At 46.3% G+C, this 13,344-nt stretch overlaps 1 protein-coding gene across 4 annotated transcripts in view; it reads right to left on the reverse strand.

Moving 5' to 3' along the window:
* Positions 1-306: 306 nt before the first annotated feature.
* The window catches only part of LOC102738756 (otoancorin), a 58,062-nt gene continuing 45,024 nt past the window's right edge, over positions 307-13,344 (reverse strand). For 2 of the 4 annotated variants that reach the window (XM_081819851.1, XM_081819853.1), the window contains 5 exons: positions 7,612-7,754; positions 7,253-7,389; positions 6,604-6,701; positions 3,379-3,574; positions 307-560 (listed from right to left, as the gene is read on the reverse strand). In XM_081819851.1, coding sequence (XP_081675977.1) covers positions 490-560; positions 3,379-3,574; positions 6,604-6,701; positions 7,253-7,389; positions 7,612-7,754 — 645 coding nt within the window. In that variant the 3' untranslated portion in view covers positions 307-489. Of the gene's footprint in view, positions 561-2,028; positions 3,172-3,378; positions 3,575-6,603; positions 6,702-7,252; positions 7,390-7,611; positions 7,755-13,344 lie in introns of those variants that run through there. The other 2 variants (XM_081819852.1, XM_081819854.1) reach the window with 2 other exon arrangements.

Raw genomic sequence — 13,344 nt, forward strand, 5'->3', positions numbered from 1 at the left:
TTTATTTCAGCTCTGCTAAATATCTAAGAAGGAGAAATCCAATGCAGCCTATAGCTCCAAGGGAGGGACGTTAAGCCAGAGAAGAAGCCAGATCAGGCCCCATCTAAAATGGTGCCTTTGCCAACACCTGCCACCCCCTGGCATCTCTCTCTGGAGGGAGGGCAGTGACTTGTACATAAGATCCTCATGCTGTTGACAGAAAACATCCTTCCCTCCCCACAGTTTCTCTGTCCCCAAGCTGGAAAGCAAGAGAGGCTGAAACAGGGCAGAGAATGGCTCTCTGCTGAGGATACAGGCCAGCTTAAGAACTTTTTAAGATCATTTTTAATAATTATTCTTCCATTCAGTGTTAAATTTCCAGGCCCTGGGGGCTCCCTGCCCCAGTGGAGGCTGTGGGTGGGGGTAGGGGGTCTCACAGTCTGGAGTGCCTCTGTTTCCACACACCGGGGCCCGCTGCTTGGACACTGAAGGGCCATGCGCACGTGCTGCTCACCACACGGTCTTGGGCAGGAGAACCAGCAGAGGACAGCCAAGCCAAGGACCCCATGTGACAGGGCCTCCTAGAAGGAGACAGGAGTGCACATGAGGTCTCAGCAGCCCTCGGAGGGCAGACACAGCATGCCCAGCTCCCTGGGTCTCCCTCTGAACCACTCACTTGATCTCCCAGAATGCTGTTTGCTCTTCTCGGACCTGGGAATAATGACCCCAAAGCAGGGGGCATGGGGGGGTGGAGGGGGCTGCCGCAGGGGAGTAAAAATTAAATGACATTGTGTGAATCAGCTTGTACCAGAGCTGCCTTAATCATAAGAGTCACTGGGGAGATTGTTAAAAATGCAAATTCCAGGGGGCGCTTGGCTGGGTCAGGTCATGATCTCGGGGTCTTAGCATCGAGCCCACTTTGGGCTCCCTGCTCAGTGGGGAATCTGCTTCTCCCTCTCCCTCTGTCCCTCCCTCCTGCTCCTGCTCCTGCTCTCTCCCACTCGCAGGCGCTCTCCCTCTCAAATAAATAAATAAAATCTTAGAAAAAAATGCAAATTCCAGGATCCTCCCCTGGAGACTGTGATTGAGCAAGCCTGGGATGAGGCCCCAGGAATCTGTATTTGAAGGATTCCTCCCAGGTGATCCTGATAATGAAGCAAGTTTAGGAAACAAGAGATTAAGGGCCTCACCCACAGGAAGGGCCTGTGGAGTGGAAGGGAAGGAGAAGGCATCTAGGGTCCTACAGGGACACCACTTTCTGACGCTGCTGGTTCAAGGGAAAACTGGTCCTGCCTCTCTACAGGGGATTTGGTGATATCCATCAAAATTACAAATGCATGCACCCTCTAACCCAGCAATCCCACTTTGAAGATTTTATCCTGCAGATATACTCAGACAGATGCAAATGATAAGAGGTTATCCCCTGAAGCCTTGTTTGTAATAGTTAAAAAACAAACAAACAAACAAAAAAACGGAAATATCCTTCTGTAGACATCTGGTTAAATACAATTATGGTGTAGCCAGAAAACCAACAATTGCAAGGCTTACTATGTACAGATACAGAACTGTCTCCAAGATATATTGTTAAATGAGATATGCAAGGTGCAGAACAAAGGGTATAACAACCTTTTATAAAAGTGCAGAGATAATCTATGGATATGTATAGACTATCTCTGGACAAATACACAAGAAGCTGGTAACATTACTTGCCTCTGGGGAAGGAACACGTGTTGAGGGGACAGGGGACAGAAAGATGGAGACATTGCACTGCATTCCTTTTCAGCCCTTACATAGTTTGAATCCTGCGCATTATCTCTTGTGTGTGTTATATAATACACACAAAACACAATATTTAAAAATAATTTTTAAATGGGGGCACCTGGGTGGCTCAGTTAGTTAGGTGTCCAACTCTTGATTTCAGCTCAGGTCATGATCGCAGGGCCATGAGATTGAGCCCCGCATCAGGCTCTGCACTGGGTGTGGAGCCTGCTTAAGATTCTCTCTCTCTCTCCCCCTCGGCCCCTCCCTCCCACTCCCCACCTCCACTCGGCTCTCTCTAAAACAAAAAATTTAAATGTATGCATATTATACTTCAATGAAAAGTTTTTAAAATAATAATAGTAAATCAGGGGCACCTGGGTGGCTAAGTCAGCTAAGCATCTGACTCCTGATTTCAGCTCAGGTCATGATCTCAGGGTCACGGGATCGAACCCTGCATTGGGCTCCAAGCTCAGTGGGGAGTTGGCTTGGGATTCTCTCCCTCTCCCTCTGCCCCTCTCCCCCCAACTCAAATAAATAAATAAATCTTTTAAAAAAATAACAATAATAGTAAATCAAAGGTGCCACCTCTGGCCACTTATGGCTGCAGAAATTGGGAATTCCCCAGTTCTCCAAGCCCAAGGGAAGGCTGGGGCAGACGGAGGGACATATCCATATCCGGAAAAGGTAGAGTGGAGGCTTTGAGCACCAAGTTCTTTTTGCTCACTGGGTATTTGCTCTCACTGCTCTTTCTACCTGGGACACTCCATGGGCTGAGTCCATATTCTCCCCAACCCGGGCTGCAATCTAGACATTACTGTCTTTGGGAAGTTTCCACGGCCACTCCCTGAACCCCCAAGCCTAGGTCAGCTGTCTCGCCCATGTGTTCCCTGTCACCGCGCCTGTCATACGGCCTCATGGTCGCCAGGCTAGGTATGCCTTCCCTCACCCTCATGCTCCACTGAGAGCTTAGTGAGCATCAAGGACACATCTGGCTTGGTCACTGCTATCTCCCCAGAGCCCAACACCACGCCTCGTCCAAAGATGGTGCTCACTAAAGATAGAAGGGGTCACAAAGAAGTGACAGGGTTAAGGAAGAGAGGACCAACCCCCTTATCCTAGCTCAGCCCTAGTCACCATCACTTCCCTCTGCCTCCTTCCTTCCCCAGTCTTCCCAGATGTGAAATCACCTTGTTCATTTACAAGACAGCCTTACCTGTCTTCTCACCTCTGTATTCCCAGCTCCTGCTGCAGGCCTGACATAAAGTAGGTGCCCAACATATACTGGTTGAATTTATTAATTAATACTGGTCCGTGAGAAGGAGGTAGGATGCAAGGGAACCGCTGAAATGCATTTAGTCCCAAGAGATTCTGATTCAACGAGTTCTGGGTGGGGTCCGTGAAACCGGCTGTCTTACAAGTTCCCCCAGGTGACTTGAAAGCACAGCCAGAGTTGAGCGTCATTTACATACGCTTGGTAGGGACTTTGGATTTTTCTCTGAATGCAGAGTCTCCAAAGACTGTGAGAGACCCCGCTCTGAATCTTTAGGAACCTCCCCGCCCCAGGACGGACAGGGGGGTACTCGGGGACAGGGAAGGGGGCTAGGGGTGGGGGCCTGGGCAGAGGGTTGTCCCGCTCACCAGGAGGAGAACCAGAGGAGGGGGTCCGGGTGGGACTGGCGCTCGGGGGCGTGTCCAGCCAGGAGCGCGTGTTGGCGCCATCTAGCGCCCGCTGGAGGCTCTGCAGCTGCAACATGCTCAGCTGCCGGCGCTGGGCTGGAGTCACCGCCGCGGCGTTCTCGGGGCCCAAAGAGGCGATCTGCTCCATGGACAGCTCCTGCAGCGGAGAAAGGGGACAGCGCCCTCAGGGGGAGGCCCTCGGGGAGGGGGTCCTCCGCGGCCTTCCCAAACCTCGGTCATCCGCCCAGGGTCCGCACAACTTTGCCATACCCGTGTACCATTTGTGCTCTTCTTGAGATTTTTCCTTAAAATCACATCGCTCTTTATACTACTAGAATACATTTATTTTTTAAATGGAACATTTTAGTGGAAATTTCCAAAAATGGAAGACCAAAGTGACTTTCCATTAGTAATCATTAACAATAAGCCAAAAGAAATGAACATTATTGCATTCAAGCTGGCTTTGTTGGCCAACAATGTCTGAATCCAAGGCCTCTTAAAAAATAGTCAAGAAGAGGAGACTTGAAATGTTATAGAGGGTTAAAGACATTTTAGCTCCAAACTGAGACTTCCTCGTTGAAGTAATCAGCATTAAAGGAGAGTTGAAAAGAAAGTCATGGTTTTCTCACTGTGTGACTTAACGTTGTTTAATTCAGTTCTTAATTCAGTTCGAGGTGCTTCCCCCAGGTTTCAAGTCCCCCACCTGAGAAACACTGGCGTAGAGGAGAAAACACAAGCCTAAAGGCCAAAGATCTGAATCTGTGTCCCAGCTCTGCCACATACTAGCTGTGTGAACTCGAGCAAATTTCACAGCCTCTCTGGGCTTTTGGACTAGATGTGGGATGGCGCCGAGAACTCCTCTCCTGTGTGGACTCTGATCCTCTGGCGTGACTGCCTGCGCACCCTGTGGGTGAGCCCTGCAAGAGCTACGTGGAGGAAAGGTGTGGTAATCTATTAGTGACGTCTACCATGGCCACTGGAAGTGGGAACTTCTGCCAAGTACACTAATGTCTTTGAGGACTCTGAACAAGATGTTGACTGAAGCTGCTTCTAGCTCAGAGGACTTGGTGGCTAGTTCCAGAGGGTCTGGAATGAGATGGGATGGCAGATGAGATGGCAGGATTCTGAATTTGTAGAGAGGCATCTAAAGTCATGCTGCTTATTTTCTAAGGACCCCAAAGACTCTGGGAAAGGGGTTATGCCCCCTCATCCACTCCTCTTTCCTCCTTCACCCTCTTCTTATTCCCTGTCTAGGGAGATGCTTCCCCTGCTTAGAACCCTTCCCTGCCGCCCACTTCCAGGACACAGTTCCAGTTCCTGAATGTGGCAATGGGGCCCTCAAGCTTTGGGCCAAGCCCACCTGTCCAGCTGCCTCCCACCGGCACTCTTCACTGCAGGAGAATGAGCACCTGTATTTGTGACCCCCAGGAAGCAGCACTTCTGCTGTGTACTTCCTTCTGCCTGGAATGCTATTCCTCCCTCCAACCTAGCTAACCTGTCATGCGAGGTCAGCATCACCTCTCCCCGCTCCCCCTCCCAACACACACACAACACAGGTACTCTTCTGGCTTGCACCTTGCATCTACCGTTAACACAGTCTGTGTTCTATAAATTACCTATTTTTTCCAACATGGCGGACTTGCAACCCACCAGCCAGATGGAATCTCTAGGCCCACTGGACTGTGCTTTAAAAAAAAATAAATTCGAAGTGGTTGCCAACATTTGATTATCAGCAGGTTTCACATGAAAATGGAGACCTCTGGAATCGTAAATAAAATAATAATAAAAAAATAAAAGGAAGATCCAGCAATACCGGGCCCACATTGTCACACTGCGTTGATGTGCCAGAGATGAGAAGCAGCTTCCCCATTCAGGGCTAATTTTATTCACCTTGGACTCTACCCAGGCCACAGGCCACTGCACTGTCTTATGTTACTCCTAAAGCCCTGAAGGCGCTAGGTTATACCCTTTCAGAACTGCGTCCCCAGGTGCACCTAGGAATTTCTGAAAAAGACAAATCCCTGAACAAGGAAACAACCACAAAGTGCACTCCAAACCAGGCCAGGGGAAAGTGCTCAGCAACATGCCAGCATCCAGAACCAAGGCACCTCTGCCCTGCAGAAACCCCCAGAAGGGCAGCTCCGGAGCCTTCAGGACTACTGTTTATTTCCCCCCAAACAGCTATTGCACCTACTCTGTGCTGGAAACTGTCCTGTGTTGTGAAGTCGTTGAAGGTTGGCTATCTGTCTTGAAATGAACCAGCGATGTGGCATCACGGGCATCTGTCCAACCTCGTTTGTGTGTCTTCCACAGTTGTGGTGGAGAGAATTTATTTCCAAGTTACCCAGCAAACGAGAACACCAGGGCCACTCCTCATCAGAGCATGCTGCAGTCCCCACCAAACACTCCCCTAAGCCTGTATGGGGACACAAGGCCCTGACTACCCTGTTTCCCTAACCTCAGCTGATCCAATGCCACCTCCTCAATTTCTTCTATAGCCGTTTCTCACCTGTCCTGTTGAGGTTTTCTCAACACTTTTCTTTAAATCAACTAAAATATGTTTACTTCAATCAATTTAAAAAGGAAATGTTATACAGGTCCATAATTCCTCATCGGCCATTCCGAAGTCCAAAAAAATCTCAGAACTGAATGTTTTTCCCAAAGTTTAAGACAAACTTATTTGCCTGCAAAACCTTGAATTGATGTAAGGTCATTTATAGTCTCTATTTATTCCAATTAGTGTGGCATCACTGACTTCTTCACAGAAATATTAATGTATAAGGTGCTTCCCCAGACACTGCTGGGGGTGTTAAATTACATAGTGGAGATTCACAGAGTTATCTTTTTAAAATCTGGAAAATTCTGAATTCTGAAATGTATCTGTCCCCAAGGGTTCTAGACAAAGAAATATGACTCTGTCATACCATCATAAATAGAAAATCAATACCTTGCTATGAAGAGAGGCCAACCATAAAAATAAATACAAATTAAAACATAAAATTTTAAGGAAAAAAATGTGTTTAAACCTAAAATTATCTTGTGACCCATTCAGTGTTGGCATACACCTCTCCTCTGGCCCTATCAGCAGAAATCTGGTGGCAAGCCCCTAGAATCCAAGGCCTGCCATCTGTCTCTGATTTGAAATGGGGTCAAGCTCCTATTCTCCTTGAAGAACTGAGTACCTACTTTGAATATCTCATCAGGAAGGCATTTGATTGCTGATGGCTGGAAATACGGCATCAAATCCTTGTCCAGCATTTGGAGCTCTTCCTTCGTTAATCCAGCTGGGGAGAAAAAGGCATGCATCACGAGGGTTTAGTTCAAGCCATCGCAACTCCACTTGTTTTATTAATGGTGCTGCATTATGTACAGATCTGTGTGTTCTAGGCAAGCGTCATTTCTTACAAAAAGCCTTGAAAATCACACTGGAGAATCAAGTTCCTTAATCAACTCTGATTAAAAAAAAAAAAAGAAAAAGTGGGTCACATTAGCCCTGACTGGTCTCCTACAACAAAAAGTAGGCCCAGAAGGAGCTTCACTTTATGCAATTTCAGATTGTGTATAAAACTATTTAGAAGTCAATTAAATCACATCCTAAACCACTTTAGTGTGCACAAGAACCACCAAGAGAGCTTGTTTAAAGAACAGATTTGTAGACCCCCCTCTGCAACCTCAAGTCATGAATCTGGGTTCTACTGTAATTTTACAGATGTTCACTACGTACAGCCAAGGATTCTTTTATTGTTATTATTATTATTATTTTATTTTATTTTTTTGCTTTTGTCTCCAGATTTCAGGTTGGGCAGGGACAGGAGGCCTGCTCGAGGTGCCGTACCTGCAATAGTCCCGAGCTCCTGCAGGACAGAGCTGGACCATTGGGTGGGATCCCCAAACACAACTTCTGCCTTCCTCTTAAACTCGGCCAAGACATGGATGCTACAGAGCAGGGTCCCGATTCTGGCCACCACCACCCTGGTTAAGAGGGAAGGATATAGTGTGAGCCTGGGAGACTCTCCAGACACGACAGGTGTGCAGAAGGTAGGTAGGCTCAGCATCCAGAAAGGATCCAGCTGATTCTACTCCTTATTTTAACCCAGAAAGGGGGCAAGGCATCAGGAAGCAAAAGACATCTTGCTGAATGAATGAACTGGCCAATCAATCATTTGCCATTTTGAACACTACTGGTTTGGATACCTGAATTCTGAGATCTTTATGAGTGAGATTTCGGTGACGTTCATAGTACACAGCGTTGTACCAAGTCCTACTAAGTGGAAGCTCTTCAGATCCTGGATACTGTAGCCTGAATCCTCCAGGAACCCTTGCAGAATAGATTTAGCCTAGAAAAATAAGGAAGGATAAAAGAGGAACTATCCAGGGATGATGAAAACCCCAAGGCCTAAGGGGATAACTTAGCTATAGCCGTAGCCTACCAACAAATCCCCCATTTACTCCTCTGGACACACCCCCCATTCCAAACCATCCTAGCCACTGCCTCCAGGTTCATGTCCCTAAGGTGCTGCTTCTAGTGAACATGTCCCCTCATCCACAGAGGTGTGTTTTGGCAGTGAAACTCTTGTATCCTTCACCAGTACTAAAGGAACTGTATCCTGTGTGTGTCTGCGAGCTTATTTTCTGCAGTCACTCATGACCTTCAGATAGTTTGCTCACTTGAGTTCTCCTGCATCAGGATCCAAACTTCTTCAGCATGTTTCCAGAACTTCCTTTTTTTAAGATTTTATTTATTTATCTGACACAGAGAGAGAGCCAGAGAGCACAAGGGGGGGGGGCAGCAGAGGGAGCACGAGAAGCAGGCTCCCGCTGAGTAGGAAGCCTGATGCGGGACTTGATCCCAGGACCCGAGGATCATGACCTCAGCTGAAGGCAGATGCTTAGCCAGCTGAGCCACCCAGGCACCCCAAGTTTCCAGAAGTTTCTGACAAAACCTTTTAATAGTCTGCTTTTTTGCCTTTGCTCAAATCAGTCCCTCCATCTTTAATGTGCTTCCTGCCTTCCCAACTGTTAAAATCCAACCATCGGGGTGCCTGGGTGGCTCAGTCGTTAAGCATCTGCCTTCAGCTCAGGTCATGATCCCAGGGCCCTGGGATGGAGCCCTCCATCGGGCTCCCAACTCCACGGGAAGCCTGCTTCTCCCTCTCCCTCTCCCACTCCCCTTGTGTCTCTGTGTCAAATAAATAAATAAAATCTTAAAAAAAAATAAAATAAAATCCAACCATCTTTTTATTTGGGGGGTTCAAGTCAAATGTCACTTTCTTTATGAAGTCTTCCCTCATGATCTCAGCCACAGTTAATTTTTCTTTCTCTAAAGTCCTACTTTAATAGGTTTATCCCTCTCTCTTCAATTCCAGACAATAGTATAACAAATGTTTTGGTATTGAAAACCACAGAGGGATCTCTTCAGTGAGCTTTAAGGGGGTTGCTGTGTAGGGTCCCTGAAATTCTTGCACAGTAGCCGTTCATTGTTCATGACTTTCGCTGGAGAGCTACCCCTCCCACTCTTACTTCATGTGGTTCAGGTGGAGCTAACTGCCTTCTGAGTTCCAGGGGTGATGTTATGGCCCAGTCCTGACTAGTCAAGTCATCTCTTAGCCTGGCTGCCATGATGTGTTCTAGATGGGCCTGTGATCCAGTCAAAACCAGCCAGGACTTTGACTGGAATAATTAGGGATGTCCTAATTGAAATAGGGAAATAAGACAGCCTTCTTTATCTGGAAGGAGAACATTCGTTACTCTGGACTGGACCTTGGAATGATAAACACCTGGATCTGCTAGAATTCACCACCTGCAAAGAGCCTGCCTCTGACTGAAGCCAACACAAAGGAAAGCAGGGTCAAAATGGTAAGAGATAGATGTCTGACCATAGTGTTGAAGACTCTGGATCCAGCCACACCTGAACTCTACACTTGAACTTTTCAGTTAGGGGAGCCAATAAATTTCCTTGCCTGGTCAAGCCACTTTGAGTTGTTTTTTTCTGCCACCTGTAATGAAATGAACCCTGATTCATTTAAACTATCTATGTTGGACCCGAGGAAGGATTCAAGTCAATCCTTTGGAGATGAGCTGTATAATAAATTCTGGATCCCTCAGTGCTCATAGGGGCAGGTGCAAAAGATGACAAGAGGACAAGAGCTCACAAGGCAAAGAGCCACCCAGGCGCCCCAACCCTGTGAAATATTAATATTATTCTCATTCTCACAGATGAGGAAGCTGAGGCCCAGAGAGGTAAAGTAACTAAGCCCCATTGGCTACACAACCGGCAAATAACTAAGATTAAAACCCAGGCATTCCGACTCCAGAGCTTGTACTCTTAGACAGTGAAGATGTTTGGGTATGAAGAGAAGAGAGAGATTTGAGGTCGCTTTTGAACTTTTCCTATTAAGGCTTCACAATCAGGTTTCACTAGTTGACTCATAACAATTTGTGCTCCCCAACTATCAGGCGTGCCCGTTTTAAAATGAAAGTGCGAAAATACGATTCAAATAAAATTACTTTGAAGATGCGGTATTAAATTGTCCTTGCCACTGGAACCTGGAAAATGCAAGCTCAGCCTGCAAGGTGATAAGCCAAAATATATTTACTTGAATGACTGGACTAGTGTATCTGTAATGATTCCAAGACAATTAATACTAACATTTTTAGGCAGTATTAACCCTCTGAAAAATGAATAGCTGTAAGATTTCAATCTCTCCGTTCATTCCTCTGGCTTCTCTAATAGTTTTTTCTCCCCTTAAATTGGTTTTTTTTTAATTTTATTTATTTATTTATTCATGAAAGTCAGAGAGAGAGGCAGAGGCACAGGGAGAGAAGCAGGCTCCCCGCCTAGCAGGGAGCCCGATGCGGGACTCGATCCCAGGACCCTGGGATCATGACCTGAGCCGAAGGCAGACGCTTAACCGTCTGAGCCACCCAGGCGCCCCCTTAAATTGGTTTTTAAACTGAACTCTGTTAATGTAGTTCCATCAGGTCTGACTATTAATCTAGAAACATGCATTTAAGGGTTTGATGGGGAGCAAAAGTTGAGGAACTGACTGCAAATGATATATGCAAATGTTAGGTTTTCATATCCTCTTCAAACATATTGATAAATCTCACTGGCATCTGTGGGAACTAAAATCGGTACAAAGGGAAAGAGATTCTCCAGTTTCTAAGTTGGATATATTTTTCTGTTTTCTCCCAGACTGTAAATAGAAGGATTTTAATATCCGAAGGGTGATGTGGCACTTCTCAAACAGGCAAAATCGGTCATTATAGAATGTCAGGATGGAAGGAACCTCAGATTGCTGGGTTTAGACCGTCTTGCAAATGAGGTGAGACGCCAAAGGGAGCAAGTGTGATGGTGATGACGATGGCATCAGAGGCCACAACAATGAAAACAATTAATTTTTACTGAATTCTATGTGCCAGGCGTTGTTCAGAATGTTTCACATGTATTGACTCACATAATCCTCATGGCCACGGTCTCCATGCTGCCCAGCTCCGGGGCTGGGGGTGGAGGGGCGGGGTACAATTCACAATGTGTTGTGTTTGAATGGGGCCAGTCAGAGTTATGGGACATGGCAATACTGACTCCAAAAAGCTCATGAGACTGGGGGACATCCATTGGTTTTGCCTGCCCAGCACCCATCCTCCCTTTGTTTGAGAACACCATGCTTTTCCTTGGGTGAACTACCCTGTATCTGTTTCCTCTGGAGGTTGTTCCTTCTGGAGGTTCTAGAGAGAATTTATTTCCTTGCCTTTTCTAGCTTCCAGCGGCTGCCTGTAGCCACATCATCCATCTTCAGAATCAGCAGCATAATGCCTTCAAATCTTTCTCTGTGTCCTTCTGCTTCCCTAGTCACACGGCCTCCTGGATCTGTGGCCTCCCGTCTCCTTCTCCTAAGGACCCTTGTGATTACACTGGGCTCATCAAGAGAATCCTCCCATCTTAAGACCCTTAAATTAATCAGACCTGTAAAATCCCTTTTGCCACATAAGGGAACATCTTCAAAGGGATGTTCATTTCGCAGGGATTGGGGCATAGATGTCTTTGGGGGCCTTATGCAGCCTCCCACCCTCTGTTCCCCCTGTCAGTTCATAGGGTCATGTTGAGAAGGACCCCACTCCCTGATGCATGCCGGGCCAACCAACATATTCTACTCCTGATCACAGTGACTGCTTGGGGTGGGCAACTGCACAACTGGAGTTAATGCTGGGACTTTTTCAAAAATTCATGCGAGAGGGGCTCTTTCTTTATGGGGATGCTAATTAGATAATATGTAAAGCCGATGTTGAATTTGACCACTGAGGGAGGGCTGCCTGAGCATGAAGATACCACAGAGCATCTAAGACTCCCCTTTCTAGCAATACAGTGGGTTAACATCCCTCCCAGTTGAAACAATTAAATTCTGGAGAGAACTTCTTCTTTAATGCATGAAGGATTAACTGACACAGAAACCAACTTCCTAAGCAATGAGAACACTGAACAAAATCTCTGAAACAACTATATTCAGACACTAGACAATGGAGAATACAGGACTATGATCCTGAAAGAGGGAACATAAATAAGGAGAGCCTGAAAATTGCCCTTGCTTACTGCCAAGAAGCACTTTCCAGGCCAGGGAGCAGGAAAGGGAACCTAAACAAACCCAGTGGTCCAGTTGAGCTGAGAACATAGAGATCCAAGGTCAGAGAAGCCAGGGCACCTGTAATCTGTGGGGGAAAGTACTGGAGAGTAGAAAACTTCAGAGAGAGAACACCAGAAGAGAAACTTGGCAGAAGAGAGAGAGGTCTTCCCCCATCTGGCTGAGTACTGACCTCTCCACACAGACCAGGAGTGAAATCTACATAAGTATCAGGAAGACGCATCAGAAAGTGATAGGCTGAACAATTCTCAGAGCTCATATGGAGTTGGAAAGAGATCACATTCCCACCAGCCAGAACAGAGGGGTCTGGAAATACACAGCGCATTAGGCAGAGTCTCCAGTAGAATCAGTCTGAATAATGGAGATAAGTTAACTACAGAATAAAGGTCACTCTGGATTTACCCTAATAATCCTCAAAAGGAAGATTTGAGGCACCTGGGTGGCTCAGTCGGTGAAGCGCCTGCCTTTGGCTCAGGTCATGATCCCAGGGTCCTGGGATCCAGACCCACGTCGGGCTCCCTGCTCGGCGGGGAGCCTGCTTCTCCTCCCTCTGCCCTTCCACCCCCACTGGTGCTCTCTCTCTCAATCTCTCTCTCTCTCTCTCTCGCTCTGCTCTCTCTCAAATAAATAAATAAAATCTTTTTAAAAATTTTAATTAATTAATTAATTTTAAAAAAAGGAAGCCTCAAAAGGATCAGACTGATTTGAAAGTAATTTAAATGTATGCCAGCAGTAATCCTAAGGGGCACATCCACCCCAATGTTCATAGCAGCAATGTCCACAATAGGCAAACTATGGAAAGAGCCCAGGTGTCCACCAACAGATGAATGGAAAAAGAAGATGTGGTGTATATATATATACAATGGAACATTACTCCGCCATCAAAAATTGAAATTTTGCCATTTGCAATGACATGGATGGAACTGGAGAGTATTATGCTAAGCGAAATAAGTCAATTAGAGAAAGACAATTATCATATGATCTCACTGATACATGGAATCTAAGAAACAAAACAGAGAATCATAGGGGAAGAGAGGAAAAAATAAAACAAGATCAAACCAGAGAGGGAGACAAACCATAAGAGACTCTTAGTCATAGGAAACAAACTGAGGGTTGCTGGAGGGGAGGGGACTGGAGGGATGGGGTACTGGGTGATGGACATTAAGGAGGGCATGTGATGTAATGAGCACTGGTTATTATATAAGACTAATGAGTCACTGACCTCTACCTCTGAAACCAATAATACATTATATGTTAATTAATTGAATTTATTTACTTATTTATTTAT

Source organism: Leptonychotes weddellii, chromosome 5, assembly GCF_054177405.1.
Source record: "Leptonychotes weddellii isolate Sample4059 chromosome 5, ASM5417740v2, whole genome shotgun sequence".
Lineage (NCBI taxonomy): Eukaryota > Metazoa > Chordata > Mammalia > Carnivora > Phocidae > Leptonychotes > Leptonychotes weddellii.